The 20,123-nt window shown below is 41.5% G+C and overlaps 2 protein-coding genes across 3 annotated transcripts in view; one reads left to right on the top strand and one right to left on the bottom strand.

Annotated features, from left to right (window-relative positions):
• The window catches only part of RTN3 (reticulon 3), a 37,743-nt gene extending 23,642 nt beyond the window's left edge, over positions 1-14,101 (bottom strand). Inside the window, exons 1-2 of one of the 2 annotated variants that reach the window (XM_018565491.1) lie at positions 13,925-14,101; positions 12,098-12,184 (exon numbers count right to left, since the gene is read on the bottom strand). In XM_018565491.1, the coding sequence (XP_018420993.1) occupies positions 12,098-12,170 (73 nt within the window). In that variant the 5' untranslated portion in view covers positions 12,171-12,184; positions 13,925-14,101. Of the gene's footprint in view, positions 1-12,097; positions 12,185-13,920 lie in introns of both variants that reach the window. The other variant, XM_018565483.1, reaches the window with a different exon arrangement.
• A 384-nt stretch (positions 14,102-14,485) lies between these two features.
• ATL3 (atlastin GTPase 3) overlaps positions 14,486-20,123 on the top strand; it is a 35,165-nt gene continuing 29,527 nt past the window's right edge. Inside the window, exon 1 of the mRNA XM_018565624.1 lies at positions 14,486-14,610. The gene's annotated coding sequence lies outside the window, so the exon portion shown is untranslated. The remainder of the gene's footprint in view (positions 14,611-20,123) is intronic.

Below are 20,123 nucleotides of genomic sequence, written 5' to 3'. Positions count from 1 at the left end.
GGGAATAATTGCATGTAATATGATTACATATGGTTAGAAATCACTCTTCCTGGACGAACGATTGATTCCTAACCGCATGTAATCGTATCACATAGGATTATATGCTGTGTGCCAGCGTTAAAATGCAGCGGCTGTCACCCAATCATTAACCTGAACGGGTGACAACAGCTGCCACTTGTAAACGGCAGACCAGGGATTCCTGCTGCAAAAAAAACGCAAGTTCCTGACATAGAAATCCCTAATCGCACCTAAACTTAAAAGGCGTGAATGGGACCTTACAGCCTTGCATTGAGTTCTGTTCTCACGAAGGACACCATCTATAAGAAGTGTGTGTTTTACCGTGTATTTTGGTGGGTCTCCTCCGAGTGTGCCAATTTCTTGCAACAATCCAAAAGACATACTGATAGGTTAATTGCCTTTCTCCCTAAACTGACCCTGCATTGTATGACAATAAAAGGGAAAATCACTAAACTAAAAGACTGAGGACAGGGACTGATGTAAATAGTTCAGTGATGGTTTAATGATCTCTGTAAAAGTGCTGCACTATATAAATAAGCAATGCAGAATGGTTACAATTTAATCAGCTAAGCAACGAACAACAAGATGAAGACCTTGGAGAAGAGACTTGTAGTTTAACACACAGTAAAATCAAAGTAAAACGTGTAGCTAAACCAAAAAACAAATATATTTCAGGTTTAACAGTCCTTAGATGTGGTGACTGAATGTATTTAATGTGTTCTCCCTTCACATTCCCCTGGTAATCCTGTGAATAACACACTTCCTGTCCTAGGGTGGCTATGCACATTCCATCCACTGCATCTACAGAGGATGCCATGTTTGTCAATATGCTGCGCTTCTGATTTAGACTACTGACCTCTCCCAATTTCCACTGCTTATGGAGGCATTCTTTGTTTACAGATTAGATAGATAAGATTGTTATATTCATTGTCAGTTCAGTGCACAGGAAGTTAAAAAAGGTATTGGAATTCTGGCAAAATAAACAGTCATTTCATTATACTTGCAGAAAATGTAGTTAGCCTGAAAAAAAAGAAACAAATGCAGCCACCACATCTTAGAACTGGTAAAATTCTATATATTACTTTTTGTTTTTGGGATAAGACATTCTTTAAACTCACATACAGGAAAAGAAAGAAAAAAACCCCCACAAAAACATATTTAGTCCTTCAAAAAATTTGTGTCTATCAGAGAAGAACCAATTCTCTGGAATACACGAGGATAGACTGAATAAATGCTATTGCAGTGAGCGTAAACAGAAAGGTGCTAGACACTTTAGCACCTTCCAGACAAACTTGTTGGCTTAGTATGGTGCCTTAAGCGTGACTCTTCTGAATATTCACACTGTACAGTCACACTGAAATTATGGCTCACTCTCCAGCTGCTCACAAGCCCAAACAATAGCATGCTTTGTTCTATTCTCATACTTGAATTGCGGTTTTTGCATATATCTTTTTTTCTGGCTCAAGTAGAAGATTGAACAATTTGACATGTAACTTAAAAAAAACCAAAACAATTTATGACTACAGAACAAGGATACAACTTATAATCATAAAAAAACCTCAGCTACAGTAAAAAAGATTTGTATTCTATAATGTGTGGTAATTAAGGCCTAGAAGGGACTCTTGGGTAAGGCTAGCCATACAAGCATCGATTTGTCTCATTCAGACCCGTGGGCTGAAAAAGAAAAATCAGTCAATTCCCCCATACATGCTAAAATGCTCCCTACCAGCTATTGCATAGAGACAGCAGGCACCTGTGGCTGTCTGAATATACAAACAGTGAATACAACCGATTGGTTACAATTGTCCACCTGGCATCTTTGAATGTTCAAAGTTTGTGAAGTCGGGTGGTACCAAAAGAACACCCAAGGCTCAAATTCCATTCGATCCAGCAGAGCAATTTATGGCTTCAGTTTGCGTGTTCCGTGCACATTTTTGCATACGCTGGATTTCCGTATGTTTGCTGTTACTACTATAGATGGAACACGCAGAAACACTAGGACTTTTTTGCACGACGCACGTTTTCTAAACAGACCACTGATATTTTCCTTTTCAAGTAGAAAGAGATTTAGGATTGAGTCCCAAATCTCTTTCTGCAGCCCCTGAACGGGAAGCCTTTGTACTGAGTGTCCCTGCCCATTCATAAACTGTGGCTATAGTATGAGTTAGCATGTCCACAATCATGAATGAACAGGAAGTGAAGTAGAACACTTCCTATTCATTCATAATTGGGGACACAGCAATCATACTATGTCCTCAATTATTTACAAACACTCAGCAATCAGCTGAGTGTTTGTATACCGCTCTCTATCCTGACTCACCTGTCACAGGAGGCTGAGCGGGGAGTAGAGTTCGGCCACCTGTGACACTGCTGACAGCTGTCTCCTCCCCGCACTGCCGCCTCCTATGACAGCTGTGTCCTCCATGCACCGCTCTCCATCCCGAATTTCTTGTCACAGGAGGCAGAGCTCAACGAAGTTATGTTTAGAGTAAACATAACTTCCCACAACCCCCTTATTACATTACTTGGGATGGGGGAGAATACTAGATAGGACTTTTACGCAAGTAAAAATCACTTGAAAATGTAAGAAGCAAAATTTTACAATATAGTTACGTTATGTGAATGGCAACAAAAAAAATAGGTGTTATCCCAATTTGGCTGCAACAGTGGAAATACACTTTGTTTTTCATAAATTGGCATCTCAAAGTGCAAGTTCACTATATTAGACTTTTAGTAGCTAATTGGCATCAGTCATGCCCATAAGAGTTGACTTTATAGCTCCTTTAACCCCTTCGTGACGGGAGACGTACAGTGTACGTCTTGTCACTTTGTGCCTATATGACTGGCCACGTACACTGTACGTGACGAGTTATATCAGGCTTTGTAATGCCGGTATTTGCTGATTCTCAGCATTTAACAGTCATTCATTAATGTCTCAGTATTGAGGCATTAATTAATGAAATAATTAAGCTTTTTGTAAAAGCTTCTTCCTTTCATTAATGAAAGAATGAAGCCGTTACATGCAAATAGAGGACCGCAATTTGCGATCCCGTATTTGACAGCTCAAAATAGCAGAGAGGCAGCAGTGACTCACCTCACCTCTCTGCTATTTGTTTTGACAGCTCGAGAGCCCGATGTTTAGATACATTTCACTGAAAGGATACAATGTATCTTTTGAGTGAAATGTATCATTTCTGATCGTCTAGGCACGATCAAAGAGCTTTTAGTGAGATCTGAATCTGACTAAAGTCAGGATCAGTCTCTAAGGTTATTATTAGCTGTTCCTAAGTTTGGATCAGCCTAATAGCCAAAAATAAAATAAAAAAGTTAATTTATCAAGCTGTCATAGTGATTGCTTGATATAAACTGACAAGAAAAAAAAAAGTTTTTTTATTTTATTTTAATTTTTTTTACAAAGTGTAAAAAAATTAAAATAAAGTGTAAAACAAAATTAGGAAAATATAAATTATATATAAATATATTTTTTATACTATAATTAATATAAAAAAATTCTAAAAAAAAATAATAATAATCAAAACTTGTGAAAAAAGTGTTTTCTTCTAGTTTTTTTCCTCATTTTTTTTTATTTTATTCAAACTAAGTGAGGGGTTAGGTACACATATGTGATATAATTATATAGCCCTATCTGTCCTCTAAAAAACAAATATATAATATGTGTGGGTACATTTAGTAAGAAAGTATATTACTGACGTGGAAGAACAACACAGCAAAAATGTAAAAAATGTGTCAGTCATTTATGAACAGAACCTGAAAACTAGCTCAGTCATGAAGGGGTTAAGTCAGTGGCCAATGCTCTTTTCATCTTGTAAAGCATATTTTAAAATCTAAAATGACCAGGTCTACTCCTAGGGGGAAAAAACAAAAAATATTGGTTCACATATTTAAAACACTGCACAGTAAATTTTTTTGCAAGTTTTTGATAATTAAAATTTTTTTGTTGGCAGACTTCCAACCAATGTGTGGACTATTGCCATACTATAATCTATTATTAGTTAATAGAAAAGCTAGAGAAGGAACAGCATTTCACAAACGATTTCCAGCATTTTTTTTTAAAATCAGTATTAGTTTCACACTATTACATATTATTACTATTAAGATTACATCTCGTTATGCAAATCAATTAAAGGTTTGTTTAAAAAGTAGCCCACACTTGCAGTTGCATTGGTAAAAGTGACCATTAAAGGATAAGCCATATCGTTTTACTATTTTACGACCACTTCCCTTGTCATAAGAACACTGAAGTAAAATGCAGATCCCCGACGTTCTTTGCTTTGCACAGTACAACTCTTAAACATCTTTTTACTCTTGCACCAAGTTCCTGGTAAATGTGCGTTCTGAATGTCATTTACTTTACTGACACAGTTTAACATGTGGCAAACAAGCTTTGCATTATTGTGAATGGTCTGCAGGCCATGAATCTTGTAGGGAGCTCCATTTTAACTATATTATGAAAATACTGGGGTACAGGAAAGGACTTTAAAAGTGCACTTTTCCTTAAAATATTTTGTTACCCTTTACAGACCTCGTGGAAATGTTCTGGGCAGTCAATCTGTTTTGATATCCTGATAAACAGTTTTAAAAGCTGTAGGTGTTAAAGTAGTATTAAAGGCTGCTAGTTTTTTTTTACCTTCATGCATTCTCTGCATGAAGGCAAAATATGCCCAGTGCCTTTTTGTGTGCCCTGTCCCCTCCCCCCCACACTTGCCTGTGTCACCGCCGCCGGTCCCCGAAGCCATCCTCTGTTCACCGAACGTCCTGGCTGTGGGGAAGGATACGAAGGCCAGGAGGAGCCATAGGCTTCTGTTGTCAATCAACCTGATGGGAGGGGAGGAGAGGGGGCATGGCCTACTGCTGGGCTGTATGTGTCTATGGACGCACACAGCTACTGCAGGCATGGCCGCTTAGCTGATGGAGGCACCCATGCAGGGGGTGGGAGGAGGGCGATGTGGGGACCCAATAGAAAACGAGGAACTGAACATTTTTAAAAGAAAAACAGAGTATTTATAAAAAGTTAGGCCTCCTAAGTGTAGAAAAAACCCAAAACAAACCCCAAAGCTTTTATATCACTTTAAAACACGTGTACACGTTTCAAGTTATGCAAATGATTGCTCAATTATTGAGTCACGTGGTTTGGCCAATTGTAATTGCAGGTAAGTACATGTGCATAAATGTAGTATATTTTTGACTTATGTAATGTATGTATAAGAACATGATTCAACAATCCTTTCCTTGTGCCTAATGATATCACTTCCCCATTTGGCAAGCAATTAACTACTACAGCCAGTTTGTGAGTTAAGTGGCAATTAATTTGCCAATTATTTGACTCTTGACCACCACCTTACACTTGAACATCCACAAATCAGGACACCGGACTTACCTCTACATCATACTGGAGAGTAATAGTCTATATATCTCCAAAAAGGGAAGTGTCACTTGCAATAATCCAGGGATAACTGGTCTCTGAAGATTTTCCTCAGGGGCTGATCAAGAAAGCTTTCAGCTTCCAAAATAACTGTTCCGGCACTCAGGATTTTTTTTTTTTTTTTTTTAAACGGACTGGAAAATCTCTGTGCAATAGAAAGGTTTACTGCGCAGAAACTGCTATACAACATTTGAAAATAAAACCTCAGAGCGCCTTCTCCTGTGCATTTTTATTGTAAAAAATAAAATAGTGAGAACCTACTCACACGGTGAGGTGTAGGCAGCATGTGAATAAAGGAGTCACAGAATGACTATCTGCAAGGCTGTTGGAGGGTGAGAGGAGAGCGTCAGAGACACGCTGGTTACTCCATCACCTCACATAGAAGCTGAGGGAATCATTCAAGCACTGGCCTCGATTTATGTTTCTGAGAAGCTTGTGCTCACTCTACACTGACAAGCAAGAAAGTCCTTGTAACTGAGAAGCTTGTGTTTACTCAGTACTGACATGATCGAGGCCAGTGCTTGAATGATTCCCCCAGCTTCTATGTGATTTGTTCTGGGCCAGTGGGAGGAGACAGTTTTTCAGTAGGAGGGAGCTATACCATGTGCTGATTGGCTAAACAAAAAGTTAAAATGATTGGTCAGAGGCTATTGACAGTACCTAGGCAGCTCTTGTGTTATTGGCTGCCGAGTTGCATTTAAAGCATGGGAAAATGGAGGATGACAGGCTCTGAAGGGAGTGTGCCCCGAAATTGCTCGCCAGAGGAGGCTTGGATGACTGAGTAACCAGCGTGTCTCTGCCGGTCTCAGCTCACCCTCCAAAAGCCTGGCAGATAGTCATTCTGTGACTCCTTTATTCAGATGCTGCCTGCACCTCACGTGTGTGAGTAGGCTCTATTTTTTTTAATTTACTTACAATAAATGACAATGCACAGGAGAAGGCGATAGTCTCCCTAAGTGTCAAAGCAGCCTCACTGTGAGAAGATGTTCTATTATTATTACTATAATTTCCGGGATCCATGTCAAGATCCTTAGGCGCTGGTGTGATCTGTGTTGTTAGAAAGCGTGCTACACAACATTAGCTGGGTTAGAAAAAGAACTGCAGTGGGCGCTGGTGAATTCAAGGGAGGGGGTGAGGTCTGATCATCCGTAATTTTCAGTAAAACATCTGTCCATTGTAAGGAGGATAAATAGCCTTCCTTAACAAATCACATGTCTGTTGTTGCAAATAAGTGATCTGATAACTCAAAGTAGTTCCCTTTTCTTCATGTTATTTATAAACGGAGGGAGAAACTTTGTTTTTAACCCTTCCGATTTGTGGTCAAACCCCATACGGCTAAAGAGGTTTACAAATCTTTTATGCATGAAATGAACTTAAAATAGATTAAAAACACACTTAAGTGATCCTTTCAAAAAGGAATGTTTAGTCTTTAATACTTTTTACATAGACATGTAAATGAAATGAGCTTGATGTAAATCCTGTCAACGATCAACAATCTAGGACAATATAGCTGAACTGGAAAATGAGCTGAATTGGAGAATTTTTTTCCAAATGAGCCATGTTGTCCTAGCTTGTTCACTTCTCTCCTGCCTTCTCCAAACCCTTCACCCTTTAGTGAATAACTCTGTAAATATCAATACATCTTAAATCCAGGAGAAAAACATCTATATGACTGTCAATGCACCACAACGGTAGAAAAAAAAAAAGAAAACCTTGCATGACCGTTTAAGAAATTCTAAATGCTTGGTATATGCATTGTGGTAAGTTGTGTGCTGGGCTCTACTGTACAATGTGTTGGTGTGCAATTTACAATGAATGGCAACTTAACACATTGCACAAAGAAGGTTAATTGCCATGCATTGTGGAAATGCACAGCAACAAATGCATTTTAGGGTACATTGTCACAATGCACAAATGTGAATGGGACCTAATATGCATTGAAAATCTTCAAATCAGAAAACTATGCTGTTGCAGGTCTACTTTGCTATCTGACATAGATTACACCTATTGCATAAACATTTACTTTGGGGGAGATTAGGTCTATACTGAAAAACATTACTTTTTCCTACTGCCCCCATAGCCCTGGAAATACAATCACCATGAAAAACTCTCAGCTTATCTGTACGATTTGGCAACTTGGGAACCAACCTGTTTACCGCAAGGACAATGCAAAGATATTACACAAAGGTTCATTAAGTATCCATTTGGCTCACTGTTGGTGAAACTCTACTACATACTAGACATGTGCACTGCCAAAAAATTCGTTTCGTTTTAAATTCGGATTTGTGTTATTTCGTTTTTCGGGATTCGGGTGTGAAAGTCAATTCGGATTCAGAATTCGGATTCGGACGAAATTCGGTAGCGTTAGTACGAACGTTCGTTTCCTGTTCTTATTCGTTTCGTTCGTTTGCAGCAAAAGTGACATTTGAGGGGGAAAAAAATATTTTTTCTCCTTCTCTAATGTCACTTTGCTCCAACGAACGAAACGAATAAGAACCGAAAACGAAACGAACGTTCGTGCGAACGCTACCGAATTTCGGATTCGTTTGCATTCGTTATGTCTGTAATTCGGAATTCGGATACATCCGAATGTCCGAATTTACGAAAATTCGTCCGAATTTCGATTCGGAACGAAACGAATCGCACATGTCTACTACATACTGTCTGCATCAACAGGAAAAGATGTAAACCTTTAGGACGACTATTATACTAGCGCTGCCAACACCAATCTTCTCCTTGCAAGAAACTCTCTTATTGGGAAGCTATGCGCGGTCTACATTTTTACCACAGCAATTAATATAATCTTTGAAGGTTTCTAAAGGGACACATCTAACTTTGTGTTGGTATAATGTAATCCGTTTACTATCCATTTACATGATGAATCACTAATCTGCCTTATAACATCTAACTTTTAGGTAGAACAGGGATTTGTCAAGATACCATTTATTATCCAACTATGCTGTCCAAGCCAATCTGTACTGAGCCAATCCGACTTAGCTATATTGCACGTTTTTGCAGCTGGCAAGGAGGTGAGAGAAGAATAAGAAAAGGTATGACCTCATTGGTGTGTTGCTGCCCCTACTTTATGAAATCAGCAAAGTAAGGGTGCTGAATCTTTAAACGCCCAGCACCAACAGCTATGGGACTGGAAGTGATGGAATCTGCATCGCTCCCGGTCCCATAGAACACGGAGGGGATCGGCGAACGGAGGTTGGCCCATCTCCTCCCCAGCTTCCCGCCGACACCAAAGACGCCGGTCCTGGGCCCGTAGGAGGGGCAACGGAGCCTGGGAAACACAGCGGGGTGGCGGGTGGGGACCTGTTCACTGGCCCGTAGAAGTGATCTGGCAGCAGCTAGGCCGCCAGAAAATCGCTTCTACTGTAAAGCCGACAGTCTGCTTTACAAGTTTAAACAGAGTCCCGGTGGCAAAAACCTCTGGGAGTCTGTTTAAACAGCCCCCCGATGCCAGTGATGTACACTGTATGTCACTGGTCATGAAGGAGTTAAGTTGTTTGGAAATGACCCGATAACCCTTTTCAGATTGATGGGCAGCAACAATGGCTTCTCTAAGATCATTGCTGATGTCATACCTCCGTGGCATTGTGTTAACACACACCTAAATGCTCCAGATCAGCAAACTGCTAAAACTTCAGCTTGTATAGGAGGTGGTCACACTTGCTGATAATAAATTAATCAAGGGCATTTGATTAGCAGCACCTGGCTGCTACTTAGCCTCTTAATTTCTATAGAAGCAGTAAGGGTGTACTTAGTTTTCCACACATAAATTCTCATTTTGGCTTTATGTTTGTAAAATAAAAAAAATGACAATGTCATTTTTTATTTCCTGATACTTAGGATTCATAGGAGGGTGCAGTTTCTTTTTCACATGACTATGTTACAGTGCTCGTTAAAAAGATTTTCCAAGTTATAGTAAACACACACACACACACACTTGTCTCTTGAAGCACTGGATCCCCCCCCCACCCCCCGGAAAAAAAATCACTATGCATGGTCGATACACAGATATAAGTAGCTGAAATTTGTAAATCTTAACTTTAGCTATAAAAGATTATCTTGGCTTCTCTCTTGCACTCCAAAAGACTTGCTTTCCAGTGAATTCACCTATTATATTTAAGAGCCAATATGGAGGCACAGAAGGAGGGGGTTGACCAGACCAAGCTTGAATTTTACAGAAAAATTAGATGCATATGTTTGAATGTAATTCAGAACTAAGGGCTCAGTCACACTAGATGCCTCGCATTGCGGCCGGCTCACTTTTTAGTGGGGTAGGAGGGGGCGTGGTAGGGCCGGCCGCAATGCGAGGCAGTGCGTTCCGGCCAAAATCGGGCCGGAAAGCACTGCATCTAGTGTTACTGAGCCCTAACCATATATCTTGATCACTGACTCTACAACCTAAAGCTCTGGGTGTCTGCTGTACTACTTTCCTAACAGCAAGAATTACCCAACACAACGATACTCAGCAGTTACAACGAAGGTTAAAAATATGTTCTAACACAATGATATTCAGCAATTACAATAAAGGCTACAAAGGAAGTTCTAACAAAATCACTCAACAATTACAATAAATGCTTCAAGTGATCTTAAGAGCCTTGAAGCATTTTGCAAATATTGTTGGACTTCAAAAGGAGTTGGTAAAGATCCTACACTTGCATGCATTTTCTGGCCTACATGTCTATTCAGGGAATATGAACACCAATGTTGAAAGGAATTGTTTAGGTTAAGTTAGAAACCTGGCAATTTTCTTTGCCGAGTTGTTTTTAAGGGTGTGTGTTCTGAAAGGGTCATATTTATTCTGATTTCTTATTGGTGATTACTTGGAAAACACATTTGCATAGCAGGTGTTAGGACAGTGATCAGAAATTTAATGAAGCAAGGATAAGAATGACAACCTTAAAGTTTAGAAAATATATAATGTTGGGGGGTTTTACGTCATTTTCAGGCCTAAAATGTGGAATATAACATGGGTGCAAAAATTGAAAAAAGGGCCTCAGTCATGAAGGGGTTAAAGATCAGGTCTGCCCATCTCCCATGCTGACTTCCATCTGATAAAACTAGCAAGAGTTGACAAATGCTTACCTGACACAAGGATAATTTTGACTCTGGGCCTGACCAGCCCATTGATTCCCCAAAGGCAGTTCTGTTTTGAAGCACTGGTTGCTTGTGTAGCAAATCAATACCTCTGCTTCACAGCCTGGCCTTACAGGAGCTGATATAGTGGCATTATGGCAAAATTGAACTCTGAACTAAACCACTTCAAGAGACAGTTGAGAATTTAACAGCACTTATAAGGTCTTTTGAGATGGTAGGCAGCATGGGTGATGAGCAGACCTAAAGTCTGATTATGATTTTAAGTTGGCTTTAAGCTGTAATAACATTACAATACAGCAAAAATGATGCGATAAAGCCCAAAGTAGTACTTAGGTAGTATGTATTACTCAATACATTCAAGTAATACCCTAGTCAATAATTAATGTTCTTACATAGAGATAGCAAACCCATCACAAACTATCTTATTGCTGGCTTCTTCCTTTTTGGCCTTTATCTCTTGGCGCTGCTCCCTAAAATCTGCTGACTGCTTTTGGTGGCAGAGTTATCTATATTGTTTGAGTGTTATTGGTCACTGCTAGATAGAGACAGCCGGTATACACTTCATGTATTATCTGCTTTTAAACCTAATATATATTTTGTAAGTGCTCACTGCATTTCATTTATTGGGATAAATAAACTGGGGCAACCTACTGACAAGAGAAACGCGATTCATATGTCACTATTCCAGTGGAGGACATTGAAGAACAGCAAAACACAATTGTGTACTGTAGGCAACCCTGCTAATTTTAAAGCTGAACTCCAGGCAAATATGAAAACAAATCTGATTATCCTTTTTTTTTTAATTAAATAATTGTATTCTTAATTAAATATTAGTATAACTACCCTAAATTGGTTTCATAATAGCCTTCTAAAAACCCCTGCATACCAGGGGCTTTAAAAATAAAGGGAGCCAATCAGGACTCTACTATTTAGCATAGTTCTGTAACCAACAATGAGAGATTGTTTACAGGAGGACGGATGGCCTCAAAAGAATGCTGAGCAGCAAGGTTACCAAGAAAGGCAAAGTTACATCTAAAATGCATCAGAAGTGAGTACTGTAATGAGTGAGCGCACTCATCATGAAAGAAATAACTGGAAAAGCAATATGAAACATAGGTTAAGGGGCACATCAATGATTTTGGGGAGGCACTGCAGCCCCTCCCTGGCTGGCTGTGAAGGGAACACTGACATTTTTCCTTTAACAAATCAGACCATGAGTGACTGCTATTGCCGCAGAGTTAAAGAGAAGAGAGTGCACTGTGCACATAAAAGGACATTGTATAGGATGCATGTGATCCACAGAATTGAAAAGCCAAGTTAACTTTTGCTTGGTGTTCCGCTTTAATGTTTTGTTTTTTTTTATATATGAAACCCAAAATGATTTACGCTGAAACATTATGTGTCACTGTGGGAATAGATCTTTGTGTGTTAGCCATTTTTTCAGCATTTACTAGTCCTTCATAAAATGTATGCATGGCGTGCAAATACTGGCATATTTTAAAACATGGACAGAGTTTATATATGTACCTGCACAGCTGCCGCTCTTCTCTCCAGCTGATGAAGATATGTGCGAAGACTGATGCACACTGGATTCGGCCATGTTGCTGACAATCACTGCATTTAGACAGCACATGTACAAATTGAGTACACACAACATTAGAAAAACATGCATGATACAGTTATCATTTGAAATTTCATCACGTGCACTATTGCTGTACCTCTGTGCCTTTCAACATACAAATGTATGCTTGAAGTAGATGTATGGTCAACTTAAACAAACAAAACAAAACAAAAAAAAAAACCTAGTCATTTTATGATGTCATTCCAGGAGGGGGGTATGCTCTCAGGGGTAGTTGGGGGGCATGCACCGCTGATTTGTTTGAAGAGGGCGGTGGTGGATGCCAGACTGCGTTGTCAGCAGCTCCGTCCGGTGTCCCTGTGAGGTCACAAACATCACTGGATGCCAGGAGCTAGGCGGGATGCAAGCCAGAGCATCTCGGCTCTTGTCAGCAGGTGACATCAGTGAGCTGGGCGGCACCACACAGAGCATCACTGGTTGCTAAGAGCTCTTGGCAACATGGGATGCTGTGGTCACCCAGCTGCTGTGACCCCCGCAATGACCCTGGGCATATTGTTAACTGCAATTTGCATCTCTTTTAAAATACCTGGTGATCTACCAGTGCGTGGAAATCAGTAAGTGGGTGCCAATACTGATTTCCCCATTTCCCCTGCAGTAAAATGACTGCATCACTGCCAAGCTGTTAAATCCTGTGGTGTCTCACTAGTAGATGAGTAGGGTCCACAGTGCATTCACTGCTGAAAACCCTCCTCCCCAATGCCAGTGTGGGTTATAGAATCCCCAAACGGTTGTGACTGATAGCATAGTGCAGGGCTGGACGAATCCCAGGAGAGAGTTTTCTCTAGTTTATAGAGCTGGCTCCTGGATTGGACAGACCGGCTCCTGAATTCCATATTAATTTGTCCACCCCTGACATAGCACTATCCACCTCGCCTGGGGAGAAGAGTATCGGAAGTGATGCACGGGGCCCTCTTCCACCTGAAGCCGGTAGATTGCTGTAGCGCCTGTGATAATGTTTACAGGGTTTTAAGGAGATAAGCATCCCTGAATACAGCAAGCATTAAAAAGGGGCAGAAGGAGCCAATATGTTTAAAACAAATAAATGAATTGCACTAAAGGTGGACTTTATATGAGAGCTTCCATTTCAGAGGGCTAGTATGGCCAGGTAATGGCCTACTACTAGAACATTAATACAATGGATGCATTCCTCAAAGGCTGCCATGCAAATCGGAAATTCTATCCTTTTGTTTGCTGATGGTGGTCTTCTATTCCACCCCACCTAGTGATGTCTGCTCCTGTGTTCTCTACATACTGATTGCAACAGAGAAAATGAGGAAACAGAGGATGAGGCAAGCATGTGCTAAGATGGTCAGCTATGACAAAATACCAAGCTATAGACAGGACGTGGTGTCCAATTAATATTACATTATTGATGTCATCATGTTCTATAAATACAGATCATGCACAATCATCTACCCCATTCATTATACGTGATTAGTCATTTCCACGCTGCTCACATATATAGATGTCAGCTTAGCAAAAAAACAAAATAATAATTATAATCGTACAACAGAAATCAAACTGTAGCTGCCTTCAAGTTACGGCAAAGATATATATCTGTGCTAGGAAAAAAAGAGCATGATATGGTAAAGCATGCACATTAATGTCGCAGAAATGGGGCGGGCATACCGTACGGATCACTCTACAGCTATAGGGGCAAGACACAAACCGAAAACAGAAAAAAAGGAGTTAGAAAATATAAAATATATACGTGCGTATCTCTGTCCTTCTCCTGTCACCGAGCGCGACACCGACACAATGACGCAGCGAACGGGCGACGCCTGCGGAAGGCGGGGCTACAGCACAGGGCGTGGACCTACCGAGCCGCCAGACATAAGAGCGCTGGGCGTGGCTGGAGGCTGACCTAGTTGCGATTTCGAAGAGCTGTAGAAGCGGGCATGCGCACAGGCAGGTTACGCCCGTCTTTTTTTATTTATTTTTTTTACACCAAACTTTAATAAGTATTTTTACCGTCCTGGCACGGACAAAAGGCCTACACGAAGGGCTAGTTTTTACTAGACCAAAATAAAAAAACGTAACATGACCCTTGTTTGTTACCTATGGGAATGTGTTTTCTATCACATTTATAATAAATAGTTCAGCTAGGCATTTTATTGTGAAGGCAACGATTGGATCGCTTTATTTATAATACGTGCAGTTTTTTATTTTAATAAATGTAATGGTTTAAATAAGGCGAAATAAGCAATCGATAGCTGGGGCTGGTGGGTGAGCAATGAACCCTGGGAATTGTAGTCCGGTTGCCTGTGCAGCGAGTACAATGGCTGAGGCGATCCCTTTCCGCTCGGGACTACAGTTCTCCTCCCGCCCGCCCTGCTGACGAGTGCTATTCCCCGCCCTTTGGTCCGCCCGCTGCTTCAGGATTCCCCCCCGAGATCAACAGGTCGGTGACGATCCGGGCTAAGTTCCCGCTTCTTATCGGTGGGGTGTGGTGTGTGTGGTGACAGTGGAGGGTGTGGGGACATGACTGAGCCTCAGTAGAGAGCGGATCATATCTGACACCCGCCGCCTGCACACTCTCCGCTGTATACATGGCGCGTTCTTTCTTACCACAGGCTTTGGTTTTGTTTATAAGGGCTGTTGTCATGGGTAACTGCCCCTAATGAGTGAGGATCCCAGTGCCTCCTCTCACTTCTTATAATATCTGCAGGATTAGAGTTGTCTTCTCTTTGTTTACATAATGTTAGAGAAACTACCATTGGTGGATGATGAGGAATGCCAATTGTCACACTGACATCTTATTTTGGTGCATCGCATGTCAATCTATTATGTCACAGCGCATAGTAGAATGTGTGACTGGTCTGCACCATCATCCTTACTCTTAGTTGGGTGCATTGCATGTTGAATAATCTATTATGTCGCAGTGGGTAGAGATTATTTGTGCGATCAGAAGTTGATGGTACACTGCTGTATACTTTTGTTGTGCACAATACTGACATTTTCTGAATTGTTATTTATTTGGCACAGAGTATGAGAACTTTGTGTCACAATTTTGGATTATTTTAAAGTGACACTAAATTCAGCCGTTAGGCTCCATTAACACTTATATTTTAGGTGCGATTAGGGATTTTCCCTATTAGGGTTTTCCTGCAGCAGGAATCCCATTTACAAGCAGCAGCGCTCACCCATTCAAGTCAATGATTGGGTGACAGCCACTGCATTTGAACGCTGGCACACCGCATGTATGTGATACAATTACATGCGGTTGGGAATCAATCAGTAACCCTGGATGCATTGATTGTGTAGTAGTACGAACTTCCAGATATGAAGTAATGGTAATAAATGAAGATGTTGAAGTGACATTAAAGTCACAGTTTTTGACAGTCGGCTCTACAAGTTTAAACAGACTCCCGGCGGCAAAAGTCGCCGGGAGTCTGTTTAAACAGCCCCGATGCTGGCAACGTACACTGTACGTCGTCAGTCACGAAGGTGTTAAGGACTTGCCTTAAATGATGCCTCTTGATCCGATCATCTTCTTCCTTTCACGCGTATTCAGCAATCCCTCCAGCGCTGGTGCCAGTCTCTGATCCAGCGCAGACTACTCGTGACCCACGGTGTCTGTCTGATGTGCACGCTCCCAGCTGCGTGCATTCACCTCCACTGGGTCTTCCCTCTTCTCCCCGCCGTTAATCTCTATTGCGCATGCGCCCCGCACACATTCTTCTGCACGGCCACTCGAGAAGCTTCAGATCTACAGCCGGGAGCGAGCAGGGGAGACACAGGTAAGTTTTTTTTTTTTTGTTTTTTTTTTTTTAACCTTTTTTGGTAACTTTTTTTTACTTTTAGCCCCTTCGTGACTGACGACGTACAGTGTACGTCACAGGCATCGGGGCTGTTTAAACAGACTCCCGCCGGGACTCTGTTTAAACTTGTAAAGCCGACTGTCGGCTTTACAATAGAAGCGATTCTGGCGACTCAGCTGTCAGCTAGAGTCCCGTGAAACCAATGTACCAATCCTCTGTGCAGGACAAACACTGGAGCGATCAGCTGATCACTCCAGTGTTTGTAAATAACTGGGGACACATAGTAGTATCTGTCCCCAGTTATGAATGAACAGGATGTGATTTACATCACTTCCTGTTAATGAGTTCCTCAATGGGGAGAAGCACTCACTACAGAGGCTCCTCCCCATTCAGAAACTGGTGATAGTAAATTTTTTCTGAATGAATGGGAAGCCTCTGTGCTCTCCATTCATTTAGAACAGGGCTGCAGAAAAAGAGATTGAGGACTCTGTTTCCTCAATTTCTTTTTCTATTTTAAAAGGGAAATATTAGGGGGCTGTTTAGACCCCTAATATTTCCCCAAAGCCCTCCCAACAGTAAAAAAAAAATGAAATAAAAAAAAATAATTAAATAATAAAAATAAAATAAAAAATCCTGGAGGCAGGGCGCTGGGTGATATCACACGCCTGTTGGGGGGCACCTTTTATTTCTTGCCATGTGCGCAAAAGGGGCTGGCTGCGGCTATGCTTCCGCTCAGTACACACTTGGGCTCAGTCGGTAGTTTGTCCTCTGCAGTGGTTTACCTGGGTGGGCAGGCTTTTTTGTATACACTGCCTGATGTGCTTTGCCGGAGGCTTCAATACTTTGATTTACTGACCCAGGAAAAGCATGCAGCATAAATGGTCAGAATACCTGATCTGCATACTTGTCATGAGTTAATTATACAGAAAATATTGAAGCTGATGGATCAGTATTTTAGTCAGATAACCAATATTTTCCGGACAGGTCAGCAAAGACAGCCGACATATATTTTCTCAGCACAAGTTTTTCTTTTAGACAATTCAGACCTAATCTGACTTCATATGCCCAGCATTTAATGTGAAAATATCTGAAGCAGCTGATGGATTATCCAGTCATAGGATAACTGAATCTGAAGCATGCATGGCCAGATCAGCTTTTCTGAACCGGGGGAGGAGCATCTGGATCTGCTTGTGTGCAGACATTTTTAGGGCTTAATCACACAACTGTCTGCAGTACAGTTTCTAGGTAAAAAGTGCTTATTTGTTCAGTGGCCCCTGAACTAAGGGATGCATTATATGTATATTTCAAGTTCTAGTTGAAGTTGAACAGTAATACCTAGGGATACCAATACCGAGTATTTGGGCGGGTACTCGTACTCGCCCAAATTTTCCAAAGCTTACCTCCAAAACTGGAACTTCCGGTCAGAGGGAGACGTTCCTCTGACCAGCAATGCCGTAAGGAGCATGGAGGCAGCTTCCTCAGAAAGCCGGGCGGCGGGTTATGACCCTCCTCTCGACTTCCTGATTGGCTAGGAGGCCGGCTTCACTTATTGCTAGGAAGCCTGGCTTCCTGACCAATCAGAAAACCGTGCAGCACGTCATGACTGGCCGGCTAGCCAATAAGTGAAGCCGGCTTCCTAGCCAATCAGGAAGCCGGGCGGCGCATCATGAAGCCGGCTTCCTAGCCAATCAGGAAGTCGGGATGCGGGTCATGAGGTGCCCTTGATTGATTATTAGTGCATCAATCAGTCATGTAAGGAAGACCTGGTCATAAAGGAGCAGGGAATGTGTTGAGCTGGCTATACACTGAGTGAATTTTGGCTGGTTCTTGATGAACTGACTGAAATTCACTTGTTGTGTGACCATGTCTCTGCCGCCTTCTGCCTGACATTCTTTGATTGAAAAATTTAAGGAGTCTGGTGGAAAAATTGTCAGCGGAACAGCGCCTGCAACCAATGAAATGCAGGAACTGTTCAGGAATTCGACAGCCGGTGGCGCCAAGTGTCAAAATACAATAGCTGCAGGAGGAGATTCCGCCATCCCTGCTGTTTCGCATGGATGAGGGAATCTGTTGGATTTTTTTTTGTTAAGCCTGAAAGAAGAATGCCAGGAAATGTTTTTTTAAAATTAACCCTTGCAGTGGGGCTCCCCCCATACTGCAAGGGTTAACTGCCCGTCTTGTCTAGGTTAAACAAAAACAAAAAACAGTTTCACTTCCTTGATGCTCTGAGCCAGCTTATCCTTAGATCGGTCCCTGCAGCGTCTCTTCCCCCTCCTCTGCAGTGGTCCAAGTTTCCTGGCCGTCTTGCTGATGCTCTGACTTTGAGTCACTGACCTGACCTTAAATCAGAAATGAATTAGACCAGCCGCAGCTAGGCAATTAGCATTTTCAGGGTTAATTAAATGGACTTACCCAATTATTTACCTTTTTCATGAAGAAACTTTTCAATTCCTTTTTTGTTTTATATGGAAGTATAACTTGGGAACAGGTTTTACAGGTATGTGCGAAATAATGAATATATAACGTGGATGATTCATTGTAAAGGGGGTGCACGGCTTTGGCAGCGTATCGCAGTGTCTTTTAAAAGACCTTCGTTTTGTACAGCATTGTGTATGCAGCAAGCAACGCATCCAGGGTGGTAGATACAGCAGGCAGTGTGAACATAAAACAAAAGTGCTTTCTTGCTGGGCGTTTGTGGCATTTGTGCTACTCTACTCTGCTCTACTCTGCTCTGGTGCTGCGGATTTCAACAGGCAGATGTTGGTCATGTGCCAGCTAAATGATGAATCATTTCCAAAAGCTATCTGGTATTTTTTTTAAGCAGTTTTACTTTCAGGCTGGTTTCTTACTTGGGAGGGGGCGGGGAAGGCCACACCTTGGTTAGTAATGGGCATAAAAATGTTTGTTGCATAATTTCGTGAGCTGGAAAAAGACTCATGTCCATTGAGCCAGAGGGGGAAAAATACTTTAACAAGAATTATTTTCTTCTTAACGCTTTGAATGAAGTTGGATAAATTCCTGGATCAGCAGCCCAGTATGTATTTTTGTTCTTGTAAATACCCCTTTTATATTTTATATATCTGGAAAGCAGCCAGTCTGATAGTATCAGTCTGCATTCACACCAAGGCCTTTGGAGTTTCCACGTGTTTTATGTGAGCACATTAGGGCTGGATCCACACCTGAGCAACGTCTATTCAGCACGTTTTACTTGTGTCTTTTATGAGTGCTTTTTGCGCACGTATGCTAAGTCGTGCGTTTTTGTGAGCAGATTTGGGCACATTCATGTCAATGAGCAAAATACCCACGCAAATACAGTGGTACCTCAGTTCACGAACTTAATTGGTTCCACGATTCTGGTTGCGAACCGAATCACATTTTCCCATAGGGTCCATTCTGAACCATATGAAACAAAAATGTAACCACAAGTTTCATTTTACCACCATTCTTGCTCTGCACATTCTTGTCACCTTCATTAACACTCTGCACATTCTTGTCACCTTCATTACCGCTCTGCACAGTCTTGTCACCTTCATTACCGCTCTGCACATTCTTGTCACCTTCATTACCGCTCAGCACATTCTTGTCATCTTCATTACCGCTCAGCACATTCTTGTTACCTTCATTAACGCTCTGCACATTCTTGTCACCTTCATTAATGCTCTGCGCTTTCTTTTTCCCACCACACTTGCTCTGCACTTTCTTGGGAGCCATGCTGGATTGAATACAGTAATACTGTACAATACTGTGCTACAAAACACACAAAAAAGCTTCACAGTAAGTGTCCACAGCCCTGTCGCGACAGCAATCTCGAGGCAAAATTTGATGAACTTCCTCTTCGCGAACCGAATTGTTCGTGAACAGAAGCGTTCGTGAACCGAGGTACCACTGTAATTGCAACATGCGTTTTTCAAGCATTTTCTATAGAGTCTATGGGACAAAACGCGCTGAAATCAGCCCCAAAGTAGCTCATGTAGTATTTTGTGCGACAGGCGTATTTCTGCTTGCAACAGAACGCTGACATGTGCACTGGGGTCATAGACATGAATGGGATTCCTAGAGTGGAGCTGTTTGTTGCACTGGTTTACGTACGACAAACAGCTTAGGTGTGAAGGGGTTCTTAAACACAGAATATTTTATAGACGTGTGTGTCTGC

This window comes from Nanorana parkeri, unplaced genomic scaffold (assembly GCF_000935625.1).
Source record: "Nanorana parkeri isolate BGI_ZX_2015 unplaced genomic scaffold, ASM93562v1 scaffold25, whole genome shotgun sequence".
NCBI lineage: Eukaryota > Metazoa > Chordata > Amphibia > Anura > Dicroglossidae > Nanorana > Nanorana parkeri.
This window is presented reverse-complemented; position numbering and strand designations above follow the sequence as displayed.